This window comes from Rhinolophus sinicus, linkage group LG04 (assembly GCF_036562045.2).
Source record: "Rhinolophus sinicus isolate RSC01 linkage group LG04, ASM3656204v1, whole genome shotgun sequence".
NCBI classification, from domain to species: Eukaryota; Metazoa; Chordata; class Mammalia; order Chiroptera; family Rhinolophidae; genus Rhinolophus; species Rhinolophus sinicus.
This window is the reverse complement of record NC_133754.1, coordinates 14325959-14353930: the sequence shown is the minus strand read 5'-3', so window position 1 is coordinate 14353930 and position 27972 is coordinate 14325959. Positions and strand designations below refer to the sequence as shown.

General features: G+C 35.6%; 1 protein-coding gene across 1 annotated transcript in view; it reads left to right on the top strand.

Annotated features, from left to right (window-relative positions):
* Window positions 1-27972, top strand: part of DIAPH3 (diaphanous related formin 3) — a 438451-nt gene that overhangs the window by 300543 nt on the left and 109936 nt on the right. Inside the window, exon 25 of the mRNA XM_074329349.1 lies at window positions 5687-5822. Within this exon, the coding sequence (XP_074185450.1) occupies window positions 5687-5822 (136 nt within the window). The remainder of the gene's footprint in view (window positions 1-5686; window positions 5823-27972) is intronic.

Below are 27972 nucleotides of genomic sequence, written 5' to 3'. Positions count from 1 at the left end.
CTAAGTTGAGTTTATCCCCAAAATGAAAGTGTGGTTTAATATTAGAATATTCATAAATACAGTTTACCACATTAAGAGTTTCAATAGGTTGAGAAAAATATTTGATAAAATTCAACCCTTGTTTAGGTTTTAAAACAAGACAACAAACTTGTTGAGCAAACTAGTTGACCATTCTATCCCTCAGTAGAGAACTAGGAACTAAAGGAGAACACTGTTAACCTAATAATGGGAATTACTTCTAATTAGTACAGTATGATAAGAAAGAAATGAAAAATATAAAAATCGAAAGCAAAGAAACTAACCATTCATTATGGCTATCTATAAATCATACAAAAAAGAAACCTACAGGAAAATTATTGGAAATAAGGGATTTTGTCAATGGAATATTAAAAAGTGTTTATTAGTTAAAAAATACTGGGAATCATAATTTTTTAAAAGGCACCATTTACAAGAGTAATAGAGAAGATACAGAGAATCAATCTAACATAAAATACTATGACCTGAATGGAAAAAATTATAATTTTTTCAAAAGACTTGTAAAAACACCCAAGTTAGTAGAGAGCCATATCACGTTCATAAATAGAGACTCAGTATTGTAAAGATATCAATTCTCTGTAAAGTAATCTACAGAATCAGAGCAATTCTGTTCAAAATCCTAATAGGCCTTTTCAAAAACCTTGAGTACATTCTTTATGAGATATAGATGACAGAGGAAAGGCCCCAAAATAGTGAAGATTTCTAAAAAAAGAAAAATAAGACGATGTTACTGATGCAAACATGGATATCTTGACCAAGTGGACTAAAACAGCCCCAAAACATCAACAAGTGTATGGCCACTTGAAATCCAGAAGAGGTGGAGCCTTTGCAGATCAGTGAGGAAAGGATAAGCTACCGTGTTTCCCCGAAAATAAGACCTAGCAGGACCATCAGCTCTAATGCATCGTTTGGAGCAAAAATGGCTATGGGTCAACAAATTTTCTACATGAAAAAAGTAAATTGGATTCCCACCTCATACCATTCAAAAATATTGATTCCAGATAAAGTAGGTGCTGAAGTATGAACAGTATCATTAAAATTTTAAGAAGAAAATACAGAAGAATGTCTTTGTCTTTGAATTACGGAAGGACATCTTAAGATATGAAATATGAAAAAGATTTTTGATTACTAAAATTTAAGACCTTGTGTTTACTGAAAGAACATAAATAAGTAATATACAATGACAGTTACAATCCAGGATATATTTATAAAGCATAAAATTGACAGAAGATTAATAACTGGAATATTCAAAGAACTACAAATCATTGTGAAAATGACACCCTAATGGTAAAGCAGGTAAATGATATGAATGGCATTTCACAGAATAGGAAACACAAGTTCGAAGAACAATTGGGTACCACTATATACCTGCCTGGTAAGAGCTTAGTGAGTATGCTGTGATCCTACAGTGATGGTTAGGGGCATCCGTTGGCGCCAACACTTTGAAACAGTTTGACGTTACCTAGTAAGACTGAAGGTGAACCTCTCTTTTTATTCATCAACTTCACTCCTATCCTGGAGGGCAGTGGTTTTCAAACTTTTGACCATACCATTTAAAAACACTGTTGACAATGGGTCCCAACACTCATATATGTGTATTTTTAGAACAGAAAATCTTCAACAAATAATACTTATCCTTACAGCTTGTGTTACTTACTAAAATATTCTGTTCTCTTTCCCTTAAAGAGTGGCTGTCACCAGTTTCTAAACAGATTTAAGAACCAACTGATGGGACTTACCATTAAAACACTGTTACACATAAACACAGGTAGACATGTTCAAAAATATTTGGAACTGTATTGTTCATCCTAGCCAAAAATTGGAAACAGCCCAAATCCCACTGATAGAGTAATAAAACACAATTTAATATTATAAGCCATGAAAATGAGGTACAGTGTGTACATAAAAACCTGGATGAAGCCTTATAAACAGTGTTGAATGAAAAAAGCAAGTCACAAAAGTTTATATAAGGATGATGCAGTTTTCAAAAAATTCAACATTTATGATAATAACCACAGTTTATGGAGGATTACACTCTGCTGGACTGTTCTAAATTTTACACACACACATACACATACTCATTTAAACGTACTGGCGTTGGGTCATTTTGATTTCTCTGAGAGAAAATGTGTTGTATAGTGCTGTACTGTATATTTTAACTAGTGGCAAATTCTTGTTATTACATTAGTTATATAGAAAAAAATTATAGATAGGAAATAATTGTGAGATCATGTATTTTTATTTTCTTCCAGAACACACACACACACACACACACACACACACACACACACACACACATTTATTAACATCTATATATATTTTTGTATGCATATCTGTATTCATATATCTATGTATTTTTATATAGATATTCTGGAATCTACTGTCACCATAAAAAGCACATGAGCTTTGGGAACTCAGATAATTATTGATTATGCCTTTCAAATGAACAGTCATAAATGTGACTGAAGTTTTAAAACCCTCTGTGGTCATTGCTGTAGACTGGCTGTGTCTGCAAAGTTGTTCAAAGAATTTCTTCTGACATTGCATACCCGATAGTAGTTGGTGGCAGTGCAATTCATTTGCCAACTGAATAAATAGGAAACTACGTAAGTGAAGAATAAGATGATTAAAAAAATAAATGTCTTATAGCTAAGTATCTTTATGTATAGCTCACCCTTAACTTTCCTTCCTGGCTTTGAATTTAGAATTAAAGTAACTCAGAGGAAATTGTATCTGGAATAATGTAGTTCTCTAACTATTCAGCTTTTCTGTTTTAGGCTACTTTTACTTCTCAACATTTAGAATAAAAGAAAATCCCAGATTACTGTTTGAACTGGAATATTAGTTTTAGACTAAATACCTATTTCTATGCTGTCTGTTGGTATTTTTCCAGTTAAAATTGTTCTCCTAATAGTTATAATGTCAGAATAAGATATGTTTCGAATGAGATAGGCTTTTAAATGAAAATCAATAGTGCATTTTCCATAAAAACAAAATAGGTTTAAGAACTACTTCAGACCTTATTTTGAAATATAAACATTATTTTTATAGGTCCTGGGAAGTAATTTTGATTTTTTATTGCCCAATAGAATACTAAAAAGGTGTGGCAATTATGGTAGTCTCTTAAATATTCTCATTAAATGCGTCCAGTCATTAAAGTGCAAAATTCACATCAGAAAATTGTGTACTTTAATAACTTTCATAAGTAAACTTCGTGATATATGTTTTTATCTGTCACAGGTTCTTCTTATGCACTTCCCTCAAGCAAGAAATACAGTTCTAATTTATGGATTTTTGCTTATCTCTTTCCCCTCCACAATCTACTCTCCCTACACCATCTCTCTCACACTTGGGTGCATGCACGTATGCACACACACACACACACACACACAGATATACACACTTTTCTTTGAAACTGCTTTTCTTTTATGTAGCTTTTTCCTACCTTCCTAACGTACATTGATTTTCATAGCTGCTGTTGTCTTGTGGCTGACATTTAACATATACTACCATAATATAAAGCAACATGATGGAGAAAACTTGGATTATAGCTGTCTAGCAAACCTTCCCTCTGCCTCTCACTACTTTCATTATAGTGAACAGGTTCTTAACCATTCTGGGACAGAATGGAGAATGCAGAATCCATTTTGCAGATTGCAGGGACTGCACACTAAAGCATCTGCTATTGCAGCTGGTATTTTGTAGCTCAGCAATAATGAAATGTTAATATATGTCGTGAACTGTGAAGAACAGGAGCACTTACCTTGTTCACCTGCCACCATTCTATGGATGTTGGCAGAAAACAGGATTGTGGGGTCAGCGAAAAAGAACAGTTTATTACAGCAATAGTAGTAGCCAGAGGAAAGTTTCGTAGATTCCTAAGCCCAAATTCCCACAAGGCAATGTTAAAAGGACCAGGTTTAATACCTGCATACATAGTGGTTTGTATTACTGGAGAAAAATCATGAACTCAGGGAACCTAGTCTCTTTTAAGAGATAGTAAGACTACCCGTCCTTCTCCCCAGGTTATGATACTGGACAGCAAACAAATGCATTTGCTTCAGAGGGAGAAACCACCTCTATCTTCCAAGACTGTTCATTCTACAAATGTCTTTGAAAAGATAGTTTGACACAAAGGTGCTTGATTAGTACTTGTATCTTGCGGTGCTTAGTCTTGTACTCTCTTGTTTGAAAATCTCCAATTGTTTTCCAGTTCCCTTAAAAGAAAATCCAACTGCCCTATCTTAGCCTAGAGTCCCTAAATCCTAAATGATCATGCCTCAGCAGATCTCCTGGCTTCAGTGTATGCCACTATACTGGCCACCTTTCTATCTCTAAAACCTACCTACAGCCTTTGCATTTGTTCTTCCCCAGATCATCGCCTAGCTAGCTCCTTGACATTCAAGATTCAGCTTGAATCAAATCAGTGAGTGAGGCCTTACTTTATATATATATATATATATATATATATAGTAGCTCCTCATGCATTCTATCACATTTATCAAACTTTTTATTGTTTATTGTCTGTCTTTGCCTCCTACCCCACCCTATCACATAGAATGTAAACTTGTTTTAGAGCTATATGTATATCAAAGTCATTAAATATTACCATTTAATACTCAGTCTCTTAGTATGTATTTATTGGATGTATGGATAGTTGGATGGATGGATGGATGGATGGATGGATGGATGGATGGATGGATGGATGGATGGATGAATATTGTCTCTACTCTGTGCTTTTGTACCTTCTTTTTTCTCTTACTCTTTTCCTTTCATAGTTTTGGTTAATAATATTAAACTTTATTATTTGATTTCTAATGAAAAACTTGTACTATCACTAGGGTTAGAAAAATATTACAGTAAAGAAGGAATTAGTGTCTCCCAAAAAATAACATAAGCCACCTACTTGTTAAAGTTTAATTATACACTTTTCTATTTAATAAACTAACAATTAGGTGACCTGTTTGGATGCTGTTTGTTGGCACTTAGAAAATCCATGTTTATCTGCTAATTCCACACTAAGGCCCCATAATAGGCGTTTCTTGATTTATATAAAACTTAGAAAATAAGAACTTAACTGATCACGTATCTGTTGAAATTTTCTTATGTACATGTTGTTACTTGTTTTGATGAACAGTCAGAGGAAATGCCAACTATTTCTTTGGTTATCTTTATGACGCTTCTCTCTATATGAGAAAAACTGTTAAATGGTTGTAGTATAAAGGAGCCATTCCAAAACTTCAGCTCCTTTTTATTATTTATTCAACTCTTTTACTTCTACTCAATAGTTAACTTAGCAGAGGAGGTACGGGAGACTCTAATACATTTGCTAGATATTCTTCTGGAACTATATATAGAAAATCAGTTTTGATTTGTAAATTAAATGGTTTTTATTTTTAGTTTCTGTCTCCTTTCTGTTGATTCCACTAAGATGCAGGTGCTTTAGACATAACAGTTGTATTTATAGACATATGATACATTTAACAAGGGTTCATGTGGTAATCTTTTAAAAGACTGTGTTACTAATATAAGAAGTAACTATTACTTCAAAGATATTTAATCACAGTTCTACAGATTAATAATTGTATATTTTCTTTGTGAAATCAATGTGGTTAAAAATTGATCATTTTTCAAAATCAATTTATTATAGCAAGCAGTAAAGGAAAATGTCAAAAAAAGGGAAGCAGAGGAAAAACAAAAACGTGCCAGAATAGCCAAAGAATTGGCAGAGAAAGAAAGACATGAACGCCAACAAAAGAAAAAACGCTTATTAGAAATGAAGACTGGTGAGTGCTCTCAAATTTGTTATTTATACTATGTTCACTTAACATTTATACTGGTTACTTTATTAGCAGTTTAATGTACTTTGGTGAAAAAAAGGAAAATGTGATTACTTATTTGTATAATTAATCTGTAGGACAATTCATTTTCCTTATGGGCTTTCTTCCCTTTAGTTTACTAACTAGCAGTGTTTTCATTCTAACGTTGGTCATAGGTGATTTTGCTTCTCTGGTATACTACGTAGTTCCAGTATACTTGCATTTCATTGGCTACTCTTTCAACAACCAATCGCTAATAATTTATGTCAGTTATTAATAATAAGTAAACGACTATAAGAAATTTTGGGAACTCTACAGGCCAAGTAACCTGGTTTCTTCAACAAAATATACTAAGGGAGAAAAAAAGGATGAAGGGGAAACTTAAAAGACATATCAACCAATTGCAATAAATAGAACTGAAGTATATTCCAGTTCAAACAAATGTAGAAAAAAGCAGTCTGAAAATTTTGAATACTTTTTTTTCCTATAGACATGACAGTGGTGTTTTGATTATGTTTTAAAGTATCTTTTAGAGACTCATACTGAAATTTTATAGATGAAAAGATATGATGTCTGGGATTTCAGTCAAAATAATCTAGCGTGACTGGAAAGTAGGTGGGCACTCGTATACATGAAACAAGATTGGCTACAAATAATAATTGCTAAAGTTGGGTGACGGGTACTTGAAGGGAAGGATATGTTTACCATTCTACTTTCTCCACTTCTGTGTATTTTGAAATTTTCTTTAATAAAATATTCTTGGAAAAAATTATAAAAGCAAAAAAATGCAAAGTTACAGTTTTACAAAGAGATATATGTATATTTTCCAAAGCTAAAAAATACCACAGACTTAGAAGCAAAAGAATTAAGTAAATTGTTGTTATATTTCACCCCCTGAAAATTCTGGCTCTTCCACCTCCAAGCCACTAAGGATTGCAGAAGGCTTTAATTAAAATCCATCAACTTCACCACTAAATTACCATAGTTTACAATTCAGGGCTGCAAATTCACCTAAGGTTTCCCCAGGGGTAGACAGAGATGCCTTCCTGCCTTCCTTACTTTCATTTTTACAGACATATTTTATCTTTAATAAAGCAAACTGAGTACCTTAATGGATCGCACATGTTTCTTCCAGGGGGAAAAAATCATCTAAGCACAATTTCTTTTTATAAGAGTACACTTGAAATTCAGGAAGTGTTCTCAGAAATACCTTAAAGTGTAAACAAAAATGGAGATCAGAAAGGTTTGGTATTGATTTTTAAAATATGCTTCTGAAAGTTATTTTAAAATTATCTGTTATTGTCTAGTTTACCAAACTTTCAGGTATTTGAACATTATTGGTTAAAGAGTCATCTGGCGGAGTTACTTGATAGCAGATTGTCTGTGTTGTTTGTTGTGAGTTTTGCCCGAGGGCCTATCATCACACAACAGAGCCTCTTGGTAATTCTCTGTTGCATCAATCTACAAAGTTAAAACCGGATAGGAAGCACAAATTTTAATGAAACTTCAAATTCAATGTAATCTTAATAATGGTTTTGTTTTGATTAATATTTCTCCTGATGGAAAGCTCCAGTTATAAGTTTATTTTTCCAATTTCAGTATAATACTTTTGTGTTATAGAAAACACCTAAAAAGTAGTACATCTAAAAACCATCACCCATATCCTCCCCTCCTATGCAAAGAATCACCGTTAATATTTTGGCACGTTTTTCTTTCAGTTTTACAATTTTCTGCCTTTTAATAATAGCTGTATGATCCTAATGAATATGCAGTTTAGTGTGTTTCTTTATCTTGCTGAACTTTGTTTCATGTTATTCTTAACTTGTAATTCTTAATATCTGTGTTATTGCATCTACTGGATATGTCATATCAAGTTTAACTTGCGTTAGTCAGTAATGAAGTCATAGAACAATAGTTATTTCCATCTATTTAATATGATAAATACATTTCTGCATAAATAGTTGGAAAATGTTTGTAATTATTAGGATACGGAATAGAAAAGGATATGTGATGCATGTTGCAGATTGATTTCCAAAAGTTTTATTCTAATTTCAGCAACTTTTAACATTCGTTTATGAATGTGCTTTGGTTGAGTATTCTCATTCTTTAAGAGTTTTATTAATTTAATAGATTAGAAAGTTATGTTTTGTTATATTAATTTGCATTTATTTGAGTACTACTGAGGCTGAACATTTTTTCAAGTGTTTATAGTCCACTTGTATTTCTTCCTTTGTAAATTGTGTTGTCTTGGTCTTATTTTTACTTATTTACACAAGTTAGTGTAAATGCATCAGCATTTACCCTTTAAATATATTTTATCAATTTGACTTTTTTTATTTTTATATCTTAACATATAAAAGTGTTTTATTTTTGTTATATGTTTTGTTATAATATTTGCTTTTGCTATTTTTGCTGTCATCTTTAAGTTTAGAAAACTTATCCTTTCAACAATTTTATATGCACTTCAATTATTTTTCTAGTTTCAGTTTTTTAGAGTAGTATTCTGTTCCATTTATTACAATTGTTTCTTTTATTTTATTAGTTTCAGATGTACAAAACCACATAGTGATTAGACATTTACACCCGTCACAAAGTGATAACCTGACCAAGTTCACTACTTCTCTAACATCGTACTAGCTATTACAGTACCATTGACTACATTCTCTAAGCTGTACTTTACATCCCAGGAATGAATGAATATATATTATGTTTGACATTCAATATTATTTTATATTAGTTTCAGGTGTACTGTGCAGGTTAGGCAGTTATATAATCTATGAAGTGATTCCTCAGTAAGTCCAGTCCCCCTCTCACATCTTACATTGTCTTTACAACATTACTGATTATATTCCCCATACTCTGTTTCACATCCCTGTGGCTATTTTGTGACGACCAATGTGTACTTCCTAATCCCTTTCTCTCCCATGCCCCAAACCCCCTCCCATCTAGCAGCCATGTTTGTTCTCTGTATGAGTATACTTCTGTTTTGTTTGTTTATTCTGTTCTTTAGATTCCACATATAAGTGAGATCATATGGTATTTGTCTTTCTCAGTCTTACTTATTTCACTTAGCATAATGTTCTCTAGGTTCAACAATTCTTAATCGTTCATATATTTTACATATAGATTTTAATATACTAGGGTCTGTTTCTGAATTTTACCAAAACCATTTTAATAGTTCACCATCAGTTATGGTGAGTAATTGATTTATGTTGGTTTCGGATAGGAAATTTTATGTTGAGGATGTTACTTTTCTGTTGTTAATTATTAAAATTGATTTGAATATTTTTTATTTTAAAAATAAATTTGAGGAAATGTTTCTATTTTATCATTTGTTGATCATAGAACTCATCTTATTTGACCTATTGGATTATTTTATAAAACTTATTATCTCTTCTCAAACATGGTCTGCAAATTATAATAGACAAGTCTCAAATAAATGTAAGGCTCTCCCTCAGTAGTAATTCCCAAAGCCTTTAATATGCTCAGGTCCGTATGTGCCATACATTTTGACATTTTCCAGGAGAGTGTGCTTCAAAGGATAGTCTGGGTAACATTGACTTATATAAATGATGTTCAATACATACTTCAAGATAATATGTCTCTAAAATAAATACTGTATATTATGTGTGAATATTTTAATATACTTAATCAGAAAGTCTCTTGATACAAGATGAGACAACATTTGATACAACAGAAAGCTATGATGTAGTAAGCTACTTTTGAAACATTTTTTCTTTTTTAAAAACATTTGGACATTTTCGGAAGTGAACTTTGAATTTTTTTTCTTGGAAACTACGGAATTTTTAAGAATCTAGCAATGTATTCCACATTTCACAGTGCCAAATGTGTAATTTTCTCACCAAAGTGAAAGACCTCTCCTAAAATTCCAATAAATGATGATTATTTTGAATGGTCTTTAGTTTTTCTTCAAACATAGCACAGTTATTGATATAGAAGAGCAAATATTCAGTCTTAATGTTAATGTAGCTGCTATTGCCAAGTAAGTCTTATAAGTATCAAATACATTATTACTTGTTTGTTGATAGCGTTTTTCATATTTAAAAATAGTACAAATATGCAGTCACTTTTCCTTTCCGTCTTCGATGTGGAATATACTTTATGTCAAATCATGATTTTTATAACATTTGGAGGCTTTGTGAAGTAGAAGTTACAAAGCAGTATGTCTAATTAGCACTTAATTACTGAAAATATTCAAAGTATCAGTTTTTGGCACTTTTAACAGATAACACTGAATTTTATGCACTTCTGATATTTGACAAATATTATCTTCAATAAAGACATTGTATTGTTACGAAAAATGTAAGAGCTATTTTTTCCACTATTATTTTATTGGTATAGAAAAGAAATGTAATACCTAAGCCACTTTTGTTTCTTTTATTCATCAACAAATAGTTTTGTTCTGTATCCTGGGATTACAGTGTAAAATAAGGATAAAAGAAGGTCCCTGCTGCAATGAAGTTTAAAATTCTAATGAATGAATCAGATAACCACATATATAAAATAAGTACCGATTATAAAAAGTTATATGAAGTAAAATGAGACAGGATAATGAGATGGAGATGGCGACTTGCTGGGGTGGGGAGTGGCATTGACAAAAGCTGGTCTTAGAGAACTAAGGAGAATATTAACTTATACCAAACTTACTATTAATAATTTAAAATATTGATTATATAAAACTCCTTAGAAATCGAAAGGAAGACCAGTCTCATGTTTATAAGCTATACTGTTTGTGCTAATATAGTGTATTTTTTTGACATCTTACTATGAGGATCAGCTAAAACTTTATATTATTTTTCTTTGTAGATAGTATATCATGACACAGAACATAGTACAGTTGACCCTTGAACAACGTGGGGGTTAGGGCTCCGACCCCCATGCAGTCGAAAATCTGCGTGTAACTTTCGAGTCTCCAAAAACAGTTATCCCTCAGCATCTGCAAGGGATTGGTTCCAGGACCCCCGCAGATACCAAAATCCACGATGATCAAGTCCTCTGTATAAAATGGTGTAGAACAGTGCACGCAGTGGGCCGTCTGCTTCCGTGGACTCCCGGCCGCCATCAGAAACAGCACCGGTATTTAATGGGGAGAAAAAAAAATTCCTCGTATAAGGGGAACCACACAGTTAAAACCTCTGTTGTTCAAGGATCAATTGTACTGCTCTAATCTTTTTAGAAGTTGTCAACTTGGCTTTCCTATTCTTAAAAAGAAAAATGTAGAAGGGCGAATTATTGAATCTACATTAGCGTTTTATCAGCTCTCTGGACCAGGAACTTTTTGTTTTATTTTTATATGTAGGACACACACCCCTGAATGAGAAACATCTTCACATAATCCCGCCATAACCCCACAGGGAACTTGCTTCCATATATTTTTGTGACTTTAGTATTTTCACCATGCAAATGAGAACTGCATTTTTCCCCACATGTTCAAATTCTTCTGTCACCACCTGAAGTAGTAAACTAAGTCCCTGCTCCTTCTTATCTACCATCAATTATTTCTTGCCCTTGGCAAGAAAGCAGGCAAGTATTTTTAAGTCTACTATTTATTATCACTATTATCTCAGAATTTGATTTTTGTTAATAGTGAAAATAAAGAGAATTGTGGGCTTAATGTCCCTAAGAAAAAAAATGAAGCACTAAAAATCCTTTGGAGCAACAAAACTGAAAAAAACACAGTATCTCATATTAACATGTTATAGCATTAAAGGGACATTTTTCTCATTTTTGTTTTCTTTAAAAATGATGAGCCTGGAGGCTTTTAAATATTCACATATACAGTTTTGGGTATTTATGTTAAAATTGTTATTACATTAAACAAAGAAGCAAGTTAACTACATTCACATGATGTCTGTGTTTAATCGGTATGTGATTTTTGAATACATGTTCTGAGGTTGATATTTAAGTTTAAATTATTTTAATTTAGAAGATAAACAAAGTATTAAAAATATGATGTAGAAACTAGTAAGTATGGACACTAGTATTTATTTATTTAAAGTGTATAAAAAAAATTAAGTGTATAGCTATCCTTATGTGTAATCATTTCTAGTAAGACAAATAGTAATAGCGATTTTATGCGATTATGTACAAGTTTTTCGAAACTGTGTTTCTGTTTCTTAATCATGGAAACGAATAGGGCGTTTGATAATAGAATTCAAATATTATGCTTTAAGATTTCCTGAGTATGTAAGTTGATTCGCATAATTTTTAAATAGCACATCAAAATGGCCTTGAAATGGACCCAGTGTTGTATAATTATGTTTTGAGGGGGAAGTGAATGAGAGCTTATTTAATGGAGCAATAAAAACTATATGAGCAGCTCCTATATTTTAGTCTTTAGGTTACAATTTGTTTATTATTTATTAGATTTAAATGTCTCATTTGGTGCAACTTCAGTCTATTAAATAAAGAGATAATTAGCTTTTAGAAATCTGTTGTTTACCCACATGGCCAAAACTGCTCCTTTGTTTTCCACTCTGCAATTGAGAATAACTAAGCAATTAGGCCTCCATTTTAGAGGAAATGCATATTACATAAATACTACTTGGGAATGTCTGCCAGTTTCAACAGATAACGCAATTAATGTGTATACTTGCTATCATAGAGGCTTTGACAATTATCCTGTCCTCTATAGATAACATAAAACTTAGATTATTTTCCATAATTGCATATATTCTAGTTTTATGCAGTAGCGCTTTCAGTTTTCCAGCAGTATTGGCAATTGATGCATGTAAACAGGCCATTGGTTTTAATCATTTCTCTATTTAGAAGAATGTAACAAAATAAATTGCATTGGCTTTGATATGTTTTTCTTTTCTCTCCCGCCCCTTTCCATTTTCGGAATAGTAATACTATTACTACTAATAATAGCAACAGCACTCATACTACTAGTACTGATACTATTACTACCACCATTCGTTGATCACATATTATTTCCCAGACTCCGTATATGTTCATTATTGTGTATAATGCTTACAACAAACTTGTGAGACTATTTTCATCAAAGAGTTGTTTCATTTTTTTGTGCATGGTCACACATTTAGCAGACAGTGAAACCAGCACTCAGGTTTTCTGACCAGAGGTCGTATTTTTAACTATTGTGTTGTTCCTTTATTCCTGATGATTTAACCATAGTGCAGGGAAAGACAACTTTTAGTAATTGGTAACTGGCACTAGACTATACCTATGTATGAAGGTTGAGAATCATCTTCCCTGGAAACCTTCGAGAGAGACAACTATTTCTTTGGTACCGTAGCCAGTGGTTTTAAACTAGCTTCTTCCCGGGTGTTGGGAGATTTGGGGAGGATTACCACATTGGGAATGCTTCCCTACTCTGGCTCACGTTCCACTTTGATTCTCTTGTTTATCCAAAGATTTCTTTATCCTAGAAAAGTGCCCAGAACTTCATCTCAGTGCCCTTCCCCTCTTAAAGGAGGACGTTTTCAATGGTCCAAATACTTCTGACCTCAACAGAGCTCAACAGTTATGAAGGGGGTGGAAAGTGTTTTCATTGTTTGACCCAAGTAACAGTGTTTTCATTGTTTGATCCAAGTTACAAGTTAAGGAACCAGGGAATTTACAGTATAGTAGTTTTCGGAAGGGACGAAAACACGTTATGTGCTTTACTGGAGAGCACGTGCCCTCAGACACACCACCACCATCTCTACGATCTAACCAACTATTTTCATTGTGATAGTAGTAAGAGACTTAGTCTCCATGAATAGTACAAGTGGTACCTGGTGAGAAATTTTTCCAAGAGTCTCGCTAATAGTTGTTCAGGTTTTTACTTGCATTCAGGAATCTCTTTCACTGGAATAACACAGCTTCAATTGTGAAAACTCATTCAGAGTGTAGTCTTTGTGTGACCTAGTGCATGTCTTCTCTGTGTAGCTGTGCAAGGCTCACACACCATCACAGTGTCCTTCCAAAACCCCCAGAAAAGGGAAATTAGGAGAGGAGGCTGTCAGACTTCTCCAGCACAACACATCTTGAACCATGATTATTTTTTCTTTTTTTTTCGTTTTGTTGAGTTATGTGTCTCACTCTTTGTTAAACATGTTTATGGTTTAACATCTTCATACTTAACTGGTTTATTGTTCATCCCATGTTTAAAAGCCATTTTCAAAATGGTTTTTCATTGCCACTCTTATGCGTATTATATATTAACTATATGACGAGTAGATAATAGACTCGAACTTTTGTTTAAACTTGTGGCATGAAAGATTAAATACAAATTATCATAAACCTTATTTGGGGCAAAATAATTCAAATATTTATCGTGTAGCATGGATTACTTCTAAGAATTTTACCAAAGAAATCTTTATATTGACATCATTTATTCATTAGTTTTCTGTTACCAAGCACACATTCACCCTGCTTGCATTCTAGGTCAGAAATGATACCATTCAATTCTTCTGATGTTATTACAATGCGGAGAATGGTGTAGCTTTGATAACATCAGCTACATTTATTGTATTATAATTGAGAACTCAATCACAGTGGCATCTTCTTTGTGTATAACATTGAGTACTCCTCGGGAAATTGGTCCCCCTAATGGGTAGTTATTTACATAGTGTACATTTTCCAAAGCAGTGCCAGTTGTCACCATGATTGTGTCCATGCCAGATTGCCGATTCTGAGTGGAATTACTTGTATTTGATGGGAAGTTATTCTTTTCCATTTCAAAGAGAGACAATGAACATTCTCTTATTTTCAGACATAACGATAAATCCAGCTTTTAAAGAAACTTATCCCATTTCTATTATCTAATACATACTCTTTAAACATGATATAAATTTCGGTTTTTAGTATTTATCCTAAAAAACAGAAGCCTCCAATTGTTTTACAACCATAGAAATATACACTTTTGAACCTCTTTGGTTCCCTCATAGTATACAACACTTTCAAAAAAGAAAAAAATATACATGTTACAGTTGAAGAAGAGGTGAAATTTGAACCATCTCTAAAACCTCAACTTATTGGTGCCAGTCAAAAAACTCTAACAACCAAGCAGACAAAATTGCAACAAAAACAGGATTGCTTAGTGCCCTAGGGCAGCAAAATCCACTATACGTCTAAACCCCTTTTGCAATTCAAAAATGCAAAATGCTCTGAAAACCAAAACTTTTTGAGTAACTTTAGTACCCATAAGCATTTGATGCCAAACCTGACCTGAACTGATAGGAGGTCCCATCAAATGTGGATACGCATGCTGTGGAAATAATGAGATTAATTAGAGGATGCTGTCCCACGTTGCTCTGGATGTGTTATGTTATGATTTTACAACATATGTACCTTTTTGAATTTGAAAAACTCTGATTCTGAAATATGTGGCTGCAGGGGCTATGCATAAGACTATGAACTTGCACTCCTCCGTGACTGCTCTCTGTTGGACTAGTTACACCATCCATTCTCTGCTTCAGGCACATTCATTCCTACTTTTCTGCATTGATTTCTGGTGTTCTCTTTGCCATAAATACCTTTCCTCTAATTCTTAACTGAATCTCACAAAATACTATTTAGTTCAATGTGTGCATTCTTCAAGGTGTCCTTTGAATATTTGTCTGAATAATGGAGAATCCATTCTTTTATAAGCCATTATACTCTTGCCATATAACTTACGTATGCAATACTTAATGAACAGTCATTTCAGTGGTTTTAGTCTTACACTTCTAAATTATTGTATGGTTTCAAGAACACAGCCTTATGCCTTCTTTATCTCGTAGGACCTAGTGTACTGTGCACACGTAGCAATACCACAGACACTCAAGATTTTGTCAATTGATAAAAATTTATCTGGTCAAAAGACATATCTTCCAGTATGTGTTTAGTTTAGTGCACTGATATTTATGTGGAAAGTACAGATATAGATCACACTACAGCTCTCAAGCCAAATTAGCCCACACCTGTTTTTGTAAATAAAGTTTTATTAGAAAACAGCAACACCCCTTCCTTTACATACATTGTCTGTGGCTGCCTTGGTGCTACAAGTGCAAAGCTGAGTAATTAGAACACTGTCTACATACCCTCACAAAGCCTGAAATATTTGCTGTCTGGTTCTTTACAGAATTTATCAAGCCCTGATGTACATCAATACTCTATAGAGACTATTCTTTGATTTTTATAACACAGAATAAAAAAAAAAAAAGAAACTGTTATTTTTTTTTTCTTCCTGTAGCTAATGCATGCATTTGCAAAATGGCTGATCTGTGTTGGAAAATGAGGATCTAGTAGTTAAATGAATAAAAATATTGATAAAATAATGGTAATTGTTAGGGAAAACTTAATCTTTCAGCACATTTCTAACATCAAAGAATTATCTGATTTTTAGATGCTGTTAATCTGAGAAGAAAAGTTGTGCTTGTGAACTTTTTAAATGCTAGCAAGCGCCTGGGCTGCCGATTGTTCCAGTAACCAGTCAGGAACCAGCCATTGTGCACTTATCCTGTTATCCCAGCCTATAGTTCCCAGTGTTGCTCTACTATTGTTTGTATATCTTTTGAGATGAAAATATCAGTGTGTCAAAAGGTCATGGGGGAGCCAGGTTTTTATTTTTTTTATTAATAGGCTGTCCCTTTTCTCTTCCTATTTTTGGTCATTTTGACATTAAATCCTTAAAGTTGAAGGAAATCTATTCAGTGGTGCTGAATCTGGTCATGAAGGTTGCTCAAAGTCTAAAGTGATTATCTTGCCAAGTGAAAAGGGAACTCAGTAGCATTTGACTTTTGATGATGACTAAATACACCCGAGGGAAGATCGGGAAAATTAAGCAGAGAAATTGAGTATTTATGGGTTACTTGAAAATGGCATAAGCAGGCATTCGTGTTCCGATGAAATTAGACATTATTTTGTAATAAGATTTTAAAATATTGTTTCCTGGATGGTTTCCTTCCACAGTATGCAATGTTCTTCAGGAAAATGAGAAGCAGAATAATATTAACAGAGTTACAGTGAGGGCAGCCTTCACACCGGCTCCGATGCCCCAAGGCAGGAAGAATGTGGCAGACTAGTGTAATAACAGAAAACAGATGACTGTTTTTGGAGTGAGTGGTTCTTGGGAGACCTTTACCTGGCTGACGTGAACTGTCACAATAAAACTTCCACCGATGATTATCATTAATGGGTAGAAGTGACAGTAATTTTAGTTCAGTATAATCCTTTCAGTGTTGATTTTTAACCCATCGTGCTATTCGGGCAAGAACTCTTGCAAAGTAGAAACATGTTTGTCAAATTAGTGTTGCATCAGAGGCTGCATCACTGACTCTGAAGAGTGTTGTATGAAGGATTACTGCGTTAGGAGTCCGGATAAGTTCCCCTCAAAGTCATTCCACCTCTGATTCTCTGACTTGCCGTTAGTCCGAAAGATTTTCAACGTTGTGACAGTTCCTCTTTCTAACCTAACTGCAAAGTAGCCTTCAAATGTCATGAAGTCAAGGAAACCGTTGGCTTAGTGAACAAAAGGGACTATCTTAATTCAAAAACCAAGAAAGGCAGTCTTTCTATTGTGCTTCAGATATCTTTTGGAAGTTTTGATTCTATTGGTGTTGAATTCTAATTATGATCTCGTTTCCAGTAGATATTCTTGATGCTAATTAGATTGTATTTTCTGTTGGATACACATATGAATAAAAGTGTTGTTTTTTTTTAATACTTGTTGGGGAACAAGGATGTTTTTCTCTTTAAAAAGCAAAGTGCTTTTTGATGGTACTCACTATTTCTCAAATGCATGGGATAGTTTTGTTGGAGAAATAATAAATTAGTTAGTAAGTAAATAAACCTAAATACTTTAATTGATTTTCCTACCATTTTGCTGTTACTCTGGTAATTATCCTCTGATTGTGGCTTTTGTAGATAGACTGTAGCTTTGGAGACCGTATCCTTGGGATGGTAAAGACCTTGTACAAAACATGGGGTCTGGGTTACACTGTGTTCTAATGGACTCTTCCATTTCAACACGTGCAGGTGTGTGGCACTGCAGTCTGAGGAAATGCTGTTTCCTAAATCATGTATTTGTTGAGATTGAACATAAAATGTCTGAATGTTATATCTGGAGGCACATCGGGGAGTTGAAGGAGTGTTTCTCCTCTCCCTGGAAAATTAGAAGAGCCCAAATGATATTGAGCGTTGTTCAGAACTGCTGTACTTGTGTGGCAGGGAAAGCTTGAGAAGGAGTGTTGTTTTCCGAATCTTTCGTCTCCCCCATGAGAGAATTCTTGTTCTGCATTTGGCACCATCCCATTCTAACGCATTTTAGTTTGGTAAAATCAATATAACATACTAACTCAGTCACCATTCATCAACTCTAAAAAGGGAAAGGTGAGAAGAAAAGGGAGAAATACTTACAATAGTATTTAGCATTGGTAGAATCTGAGGAACTCTTAGAGATATAAAAATTTCCGTCTTAGTATTACAAGTTAGCTAAGGGAGGCTTCTGTGTGTGAGCATGCTTTAACCTGCTCCAATTTGAGGTCGGTTAATTTTGAAAACAGATATCAAAAGTTTTAAGGATTTAATGTATTCCTCTGTGTCAGCGTCCTCTTTGGCATAAAGGTTTGTCAATTAGTTGATATTTGTCTTTTATAAAGTACAAAAAAAAAAGAGGAAAATAACATGAAACATTTACTATAGTTATTTTAAATTACATTTTAATCAATGTTCTGATTTGGCTATAAAAATTGCTTTATACATGAAAATCAAACATACCATTATTTCCCAATTAATAAAGCTTACAAAAGTAGTTATTTTATATAAAATTAGCCATGTTTAAAAAGTAAACCTTTTTTGAGCTGCTCTTTCTAATATATCATCTTTCCATAGCAGGTGTTCAATAAGCATTGAAAATATTTATGGAATTCATGTCTGTGGGACAGAAATTCCTCTATTTGTACATATTCTATTTGAGTAGATCACTTAAAGGTAAATTGGCCCAATCCTAGGACAAGATATGGTATCTGTCAAGTTTGTTTTATGTGCTTTTACGGTATTGGTAACAAATAGGTATTTCATAGTCATGACAACAAACTCAGGTGTGCAAAGATGTAACTATTTCTATACTATAAATGCAATTTAATTTCTGACTCTGAGCCACCAACCTGCATAACAGTAAACAACTTTGCCAATTCCCTCCATCCTTCTCTCTCCCTCTGTATCGTAGCTCAGTAATTCCAGTGTAGACTTCAGTTATTCATATTTCAAATCCCCTTCCATGCTCTCTCCTTATTTTCCTTCTTCCTAAAATGGACCCCACGTTTAAAAACTGTCTTGGAGGACACTCCTAAGGATGTGCCCTCTTCTTGGTTCAGTTCTGTCTGGGCCCGAAACAGCCTCCCAACTTTGACATACTTCCTCCTGGCTGCTGTTGTAAAGGGGATGTCTGTTTTGCTCTTGAATGGTAACCTGGGAGATCTTAGGATTTCTCTTAGATACCACCTCTGCTACCTGACAGTGGTGCTTCTCAAAAAGGTACCCGTGTTCTGCAGGTGAACTTGCACTTTCTCTCTAAGTCCTTTTTCTCCCCAGCCAGTGTCCGTGGGGAGTTACTGTACTCCTCCCACAGCACTCAGCTGCTCTCGCGGCTTCTGTAGCCATCTTCTGCCTGGACTTGTTCCCTGGCTACCTCTCAGGGGCATGGGACACATCTGCCACTCTCCCCGCGCCGGTACGAGGTAGAGCAGTTTCACACAGGTTTGCAAATAATAGGGTGAGGCAAGGTAAACAGTCTTATGAAAGAAGGATGAGGAAGAGAGAGAGTCCAGCACGCGTCCCTGTGGCGCTGGGGAGCGTAGTGTCCTGCGTCCGGCCGGGCTGGTGAGACATCAGGAGGCAAGGCTTCAAGACTTGCACAGATGCAGCTGTCAGCTCATCGGTTGCAGCTTGAGCGATGAGTCATCAGATAGCTCTGATTTTTTGCTCTAGACTGGGTGCAGTGCACCCACATACAGTCCCATAAAGCTGTCTGTCACACTGCACCCTGTGTCTGGAGCTATCTGGTTAGGACATTCACTGGGTACGCCCTTCACGGGATACTCTGGCATGACTGTCACTTTGTGACTGACACAGCTATCAGAATTATTAGAGTCCATTTTGTGTTCATAATTAATGCTCTATACAGATGAACAAATTAAGACACAGAGGCATGCAATTCATATTTGGACAAGCAACAAATAACGTTGCAGGCCTGGAGTGGTCTTTGGGTAGACGTGTGGGAAGAGATGAGGCTAGATTGGAAGCCAGCAGAGTGCCATGCTTTCAGTTTTTGCTGCATGCTGTAGGCACTGCCAAGGGCATTCGGCAGAGCAGTCGTTGGGTCTTCTTTGAGAGAGATTGGTCTGATAGCAAAAATGGAGATGGGTTAGAGGGTGTGCAGGGAGTAGAAAGAGTGAGACCAGTTAGGAGATTGTTGCAACTTTACAGAATATAAATGCCAAAGAGTTAAACAAGGATGAACTGAGAAGAAGACAGGATAGATTTGAAAGGCAGTTTTGAGGTGGTCCCGTAGCCGGTTGAGTATGGGGCGAATGGGAGAAACTTTCAGGATGAGTGGTTGATGCCTATAGTAGCTTTAGCACATGTTGGTTTTGCATCTCCAATTTAAAGCCTTTTCATCTGGGGGGGATAATTATACCTGAAAGGGCCTGGCATACCATGTTTCCCAAAAAATCAGATCTACCCCCAAAATAAACCCCAGTTAAGATCGTCAGCTAGATGGACGCATTTAGTACGTTATGACGATGTTCCAGAAGAAGATGACATGACTGTATTTGAATAAATGTAGATGTTGTACATGAAAAAATAAGACATTCCCTGAAAATATGCTCTAATATGTCTTTTGGAGCAAAAATTAACATGAGACCCGGTCCTATTTTTGGGGAAACAAAGTAGGTTGTAAAACAACAATTGCACATAAATGTTATATTTTTTTTCTTACAGGAAATAAACTCTGTTGTTAACAAAGACATTTTAGGCATTCTTGTAACTGGACTAACCAAGAATGTTTGAAATTAAATCATGTTAGCTCATGGGGGTAAGGTGGTGTTGGCCCTTTCCTGGCGAGTCTGAGGCTTGGGATATGGGTGAGGTAAGACAGAGAGCATGTCCTATTATCCCCTGGAAGACAAACAGGTCAGCTCTCCTCCTTCCATAGAGCTGGAATCAGCCCTGTATTCAGTTCCAAGGCTCTTGAATTCTCAGTATTGAAATTTGCTTTCATGTTTGTTTACCTGGCATATGTGATGTTGTTTTAGTCCGTATTTTATTTTTTTTAAAGCATTAATCATGCCTTATCTACCATTCCAAAAGATATTCCCAAGGCTCCTGTGTGATTTTAAATTTCTGGCAAAAAAAAAAAAAATTATAAAAATTTTAATTGGAATACCTCTTTCCAATAGAATTATTATAGTAATAGAATATAGAAATAGAATTATTATAGTAATGGTGAAAAAAAAGTTTCTAAAATGTTTTCTTCATTTGACAAATGTTAATTGTTTACATATTATTTCATGGTACTATTCTAGTCCTGGGGATACAGCAGGAAACAAATCAAGCAACCATCCCTGCCCTTGTGGGCTTATATCCTGGTGGAGAAGACAGACAATATTGAAGATAAATACATAGTGTTAGAGTTCAGTAAGTTCTAAGGTGAATAAAATAAAGCAAGGATGGGGGGATAGGAAATGTGAAAGGGGTAACATTTTAGATAAGGTAGTTTTTTCCATTTGCCCAAATTCTCGATGTTGTGGACAGTGTTGTTATTCTTTTGGAATACAAACAGTATCATGTAGTGTCAGGTGCTCCAGCCTCAGGGTTGGGGTGACCAGGATTCCAGCCCCAGCTCCACCAATAGCTAAGTGGTGGTGAGCAGACCAGTTAGCTTCCTAGACAATAAGTCTTCTCATCCATAGAATAAGGTTTCTTCTGACTCTGAAAATCCCATCTGTATGCTGTAAGTTAAATTTGAAGTGAAAAACATGCTGTGTTAGAGCCCGAGCAATCAAACTTTGTTTCGGTCCTCATTTACTCATTCTATAACACTGCCCTGTGTTAAAGTACAAACTCTACGATAAGACACTTTTTATTTGGAAGTAAATATGAGTCTCCACTTCTAGTATATTTTTTGTTTGTTTGTTTTGTTTTCCATTTGGTTATAGAGCCAATTTGTTTGAAAGTTAACCTGTTTAGAATGTTTTCCCCACATTTTTGATCAGTAAAAGAGAGACATGGGTTTATAAAAAGTTTGATATGGGGGACTTAGGGAAATACATATGTGTACAGGTATGTATGTATGTATGTATGTATAGGAACAAACCTGTTCGTTAACAAATTGTCTCTTATGTCCATTACCAGTTTTCTTAATTTTTTGAATGGAATATGTTCAGTACATATGTAGAACAGAAAAATGTCATATATTACAGAATAAGTTGAACTTGTTACAGATTGACAACTTCTCATTTTCCCTGACAAATACTCAATCAGCACTTCAGTCTATTAAGAGTAGTGCTCATTAACATGCGTAAACTAGCAGTCTGATCTAGTTATAATGCATCTTCAATGTGCGGCAGAATGTAGCTCCTTAGCCTTATAATAAAAAGCAGAGAGGCCTCCAGTGATCAGCAAGGTTCTGAGATCAATTTAACCTGGATAAAACCTTTATCCATAACAACTGTCATTAGAAATGTCTAGCATTTTACTAATTAGCTCACCATTTACAGCCCATAAGCTTCTCACAGATGGTAAATGTTTATAAACACCCACAGATGTGTGCACAGCTGATTCTCAGTTATCCGCAAAAATAGGGGACATAGATAATTTAGATTCACTCATAATATGAACCCCTCATTTGAGCTAGTTTCAGTCTCCTTTCTCTTTGGACTTTTTACCACAGCTGTTAATGAAGTAGCAAATTAGTCTAATTTTGACTTCTCCTCTTATTGATGCACATACCCCCTGGTGAAAGCATAATATGTGCAAATGTGGTCACAAGATGGCTGGCAAGAGGGTGAAAATGTTCAAATATATTGAACAAGAGATAATTGCTCATATCCGTTTGTAGTTGTGTGTCTAATAACAAGTTTCAAGTTGTGAAACCACAGCAAGCCACCCACTTCCACAAAGTTGTACCTAAACTCCCTGGGCCAGTTGAGAATACCTCCTTAAATATGAGAGAAAAGAAAAGACACCATTTCCCATGGCAGTCTGGTGTCGTGTTAACAATCATTTCTTTCCTAATAGTTCTTTCCGTAATTTAGTGTCAATTTTGTATTGTAACGTCAGCCTATCTATTGTCTCCTACTGAATGAGATGGAGAGATGTAAATGCAATAACCGGAGTGTCGTGAAGTTACTTCTTTGCCTTATTTCCATTGGTCTAAAGAGATGTGGGTCTTGCTCTTCTGTTGTAGGTTCTTAATCTAAAACTTTCATTCATTCTCCTTCGTGCACTGGGCTGTATTTCACTTGTCCAGTCAAGTTTAAAGGCAATATTGATAGAGTGCACCCAGAGCCACAAGCCATTTGGAGATAACAGGTCCACAGACCATTTATAGAGTGAACTTTGAAGGGCAACCATTTTGGTTCCCGGTAACCTGCAGGAAGTCCACTATGTATTCAGGCTCAGGCAGTCACAAGTTAATTAGGTTGGTGCAAAAGTCATTGCGGTTTAAAAGGTTAAAAATAATTGCAAAAACTGCAATGACTTTTGTACCAACCTAATAATACAAGTTGTTTTCCAGCGTTTCCTTACTCGAGGAACATTTCTTTATTTCTGCTTATTGGAAAGGAAAATTAATCATTCTGTAACAGCATGTTACAAATATTCCAAGGTATTTAAAGAAGAAATTCTATAATAGATTAGATGGAAGTCAAGGATTTGAATGGTAGAAGACTGTGGCACTGAAAAAAGAAATCTGGCACCACTGGAGCTATCCAATAGATCTGTAACATTTCAGAGAAACGATACATTTGTTTTTATTGTTTTTCATTGGCGAGAATTTTTAAGTACTAACAGGTTCTATAAGAATACCACTGTATATTTCCCCAGTAAGAAAAGTGGCTGGGAACTCAGTGCTTTGAGATACAGAGATCCTTTTATGGATACTTGCCTTTAATAGTTGGCTTCTGACTTAAACAGGTGGTGCTATATTCACTGAGATAAGGAACATAAGAGGAGGTAGACATTTGGGGAAAATTATGGCGAACTCAATTTAGTAGATGTTACATGTGAGTTATCTCTATACGTAGCTACCGTGTCTAGTGAGTGATTGGGCTAGGATGACCAACTCAGCCGAGTTCGCCTGCAACTTTCCCAGTTTTAGCACTGAGAGTCCTGTGTTCCAGGAAACCACTTAGCCTTTGGCAGATGGGGATTGTTGGTCACTGTCCTCAAAGCTGAGGAGCAGAGCTTATGCTAGTGATAAAAGACTTGGAGTTCTCGGTATACAAAACTATGGGAATTAATGAATCACTGGTAGAGAATGTGAGGAATGGTTTAGAGCTTCACCGTGGAGGTAGTGGGGGAACTAGGAAATTCTTGTATCCTGAAGCCCAGGGAAGAGACCATTTCAGAGAAAAAAGGGTAGAATGCTGCCAAGAGATCATATAATTAACATACTGACAATTGTCCCATTGACTTCAGCTCAAAGGAGAGGGTAGAGGGTTGATAAATGAGTATGGGAAGTGAGACAGATGAGAGGAAAGAGTCCTGATTAGAGGGAACTGGGGGGCAGGGTCAAAGTAGGACAAAGTACATGTTTGAATTAATTTACTGTATTTTGCTGTGTGTAATGTGCACTTTTTTTGCCCAGTTTTGTGAGGGAAACAAGGATGCACATTATACATGGGTAGTACTAATTCCATATCTATATAAATACTTTTAATTCTTTTATTTATGCTGATGAGTTAAAAGTGTATATCTAGAAATCAATAACAATATCCACATGCAAAATAATACCCTGGAATACGATAATTGGTTTTGTTGAACTTAACGACAAACTTGCAACCACAAAGAGTTCTTGGCCTTCTATTTTACGTAAATATTGTAAATTTGTTCCCGGTACATAAAATTTCTTGTACCTTATATCTGTTCTTGTCTTTTGTAATTATTTGTTACATAAAATTTCTTGTACCATAATGTGTTAAAAAAAACAAATGCTAAAATTCCTTTATAATACAAAAAACAAGGCCCTAAATGTAAACAAATAAAAATTTGAATTAAAAAAAAAGATTTTTTTCCCCCTGAAAGTTTGGGCCAAAAGTGTGGGTGAGCATTATACATGGGAACACATTATACACGGCAAAATACGGTAACTATGGAATGGGAGGAATGAGAAAAGAAGAGGTGTTGGGGGAAAATGACACTCAGTAGAACAGGGTCCTGAGGGCAGCAGGACAGAGTGCAGAGGCTAAGATACCAAAAAGGTGGAGGAAATCATCTTGGAAAGCAACACGCTCTGTTGTTGTGATGGGTGGGAAGGAAGAAAGGCTGATTTTCGATTTGATGGTAGTAAGTGAAGAGTGTTTTCATCAAGTGATCTCTATTTTCTAGCTGAAATAAGGAAGGCCACTGCTGAGGAAGGACAGTGGTTGGTGGAGAGGCCAGAGGGAAATGTGGAAGCACTGAAACAGCCCCTATGCCAGGTGGGGTAGGCACAAGAACCTCCTGGTGAAACACAGGAGTGTCGGGTAGTATTAAGAACCCAGTCGATGTTGCCCACGGTGATTATGTACTGGCCCTGATCCTGCAGAGCTATTTTTTTCAGTAGTGCCAACAAGATGGAATTTGGGGTTCACTTAAGGTTCACCTGGACTCTGAGAAAGAACACCAATGAAAGAGGGAAGTGAGATACTGGCTAGTGAGCCATGGTCAACGTGGTAAAACACAGATTGTAAGCTAAATGGGCAAGAAAATGGGGCCAAGACATTGGAGATTTCCATGGACAGTGACAGGACTGAGGAGAGCGGGAGGGAGGGGAGAGGGAGGAGGGGAGAGAGGGTGAGGCAAGGCAAGAATGAGGAGGACCAGAGTCAGAGAATGGCTTGTAGGAATTTAAGTTATTAGAAGTAAAATAAAACAGTGTGGGTGGTGGCAAGTTCAGATTATGGACATGAGAGATCAAAAGCAGAGAAAGCGTGGTCTCTGGAGATGAGCGGGTCGAAGAATTCAGGACTTGCTGTTGGATTAGTTTTTACATGGGATTGAATTCACCCAGGACTTGGCTCGAAGAGGAAGACTGAATCAGATGACAAAGTCTGTTTTGAATGAGAGGGGAGATTAGTGCATGATTAGATGACATTGACGTAGAGGAATGACAGTGGTATAACAGAATGAATGATGTGAGTCTCAACAGAGAGTGCTCTTTACATGAGGGGGAGGAAGTGGTGGTCTGATGTAGCCGGAAAGATCAGGGAGGAGGCAGACACTCCCCTCTCTTTCACTGACACCCCGCAGATTTCAGGCACATCATGGACGAGAGCGGAGAAGCGTCTCCTAGAGGGGCAGTGGACATCCTCTCTCTAGTTTCCAGGCAGAGCCCATTTCCAACTAAGATAGAAAGGTGAAAGGAATGTTCACTGAAGACAGTGAGCTAGTAGAGTTGTTTTGCTAAGAAATCCAGGAGGAAATAAAGATCAGGAAGGACTTAGCTCTTGGGCTCTGGTATCCAAGAATGATAGTGAAAGTTGTTTGGCTAATCCCAAAGTTTTAACCCAAGCAGGCAGACCTCAGAGACATTGCAGATTCAGTTCTAGACCACCTCAGTAGAGTGACTATCACAATAAAGCAACTCACATGAATTTTTGGTTTCCCAGTGTTATAAAAGTTACGTTGGCACTATACTGTAATCTAGCAAATGTGCAATAGCATTAAAAGAAAAAACAATGTACCTATCTTAATTTTAAAAATACTTTATTGCTAAAAAATGATAACCATCCAAGCCTTCAGTGAGTCATAATCTTTTTCTTAGTGGTGGGTCTTGCCTGGGTATTGATGAAAGCATGATATCTGTGAATAAAACAAAGCATAATAAAACGTGGTTTGCTGTGTAGCAATTGCTCAGTGGATGGGTTATAGGGAGGGACCAGGAAGCCATTGCAGACTGGACTGGTTCAAGTATTTCCAAGGATGTTTCTGGCCTTTCTCTGTGAGGAAGGAGTCAGCTATGACCTGCATCTCATTGATTGCCGTGTTCTGGGGAAAGGAACCTGGCTCCCAATGAATTTGGGGAAACCTAATCTTTGCTTGTTGGTTGAGTTCTCAGCTGTGAAAGCCATTGTCTTTTTGTGCCTTGCATCATTTACTAAAATACTTTTAAGTACGAGACAGCAAAGCCAAAGATCTGAGTATTTCTCAATTATGACATACCACCTCTGTGTCAAAGTCTGCAGTTAGAATCAGAAAGAGACTGGTTCAAATCTCCTGCTACCTACGCTTTGTAGAGCTGCGGCCAATCGCTTTACCCCCTTGAGCTCCCGGTTCCCTAACTTTAAGATGGATCTGATAATGGCTGCTTTGTAGAGTTAAAGTGAGAATTAGATTAGAAAATTTAAGTAAAATGCTCACACAGACCCTAGCAAACAGGCATTCAATCAAAGTGATGGTTTATATCTTAATTCGTATTTAGATTTTTGTTCTCTTCCTCATGCATTCCTTCTTTTCTAAATAAGATTATTCTCAAACATCTGATATATCAGGTTTTATTTGGGGCTTCTATATTCTTTCTTTCAGCTTTCTGTAGTCTAGAGGAAAAGCTTACATTGTTCTCTTGAGAGAGTTTAGCACATTTTTGCCTCCAGTTTCTTTGCAATTGTTAATGAGTTCATTGAAAGTTCAGTTGTCTCCCATTTTCATTTCTTTTCTGTGTTATTTGCTTTCTCTGGAAGCATATGTCAATTCCTTTTCTTCTCCACTTTCCACTCATTCAGATTTGCCTTATTATCTTTGCTGACTTCCTTTCTTTCAAAAATATGTTGCTGTTACTCTAATTAAGATTGTTAAATGTCTTCAGTCTGTAAATATATCAATGCTGCAGTTTCTGTATCTGATTGGGGAAGGGACGGGGGAGGGAATGCTATATTTGTGCAGAATAAATCTGTACTTCCCCTTTGAA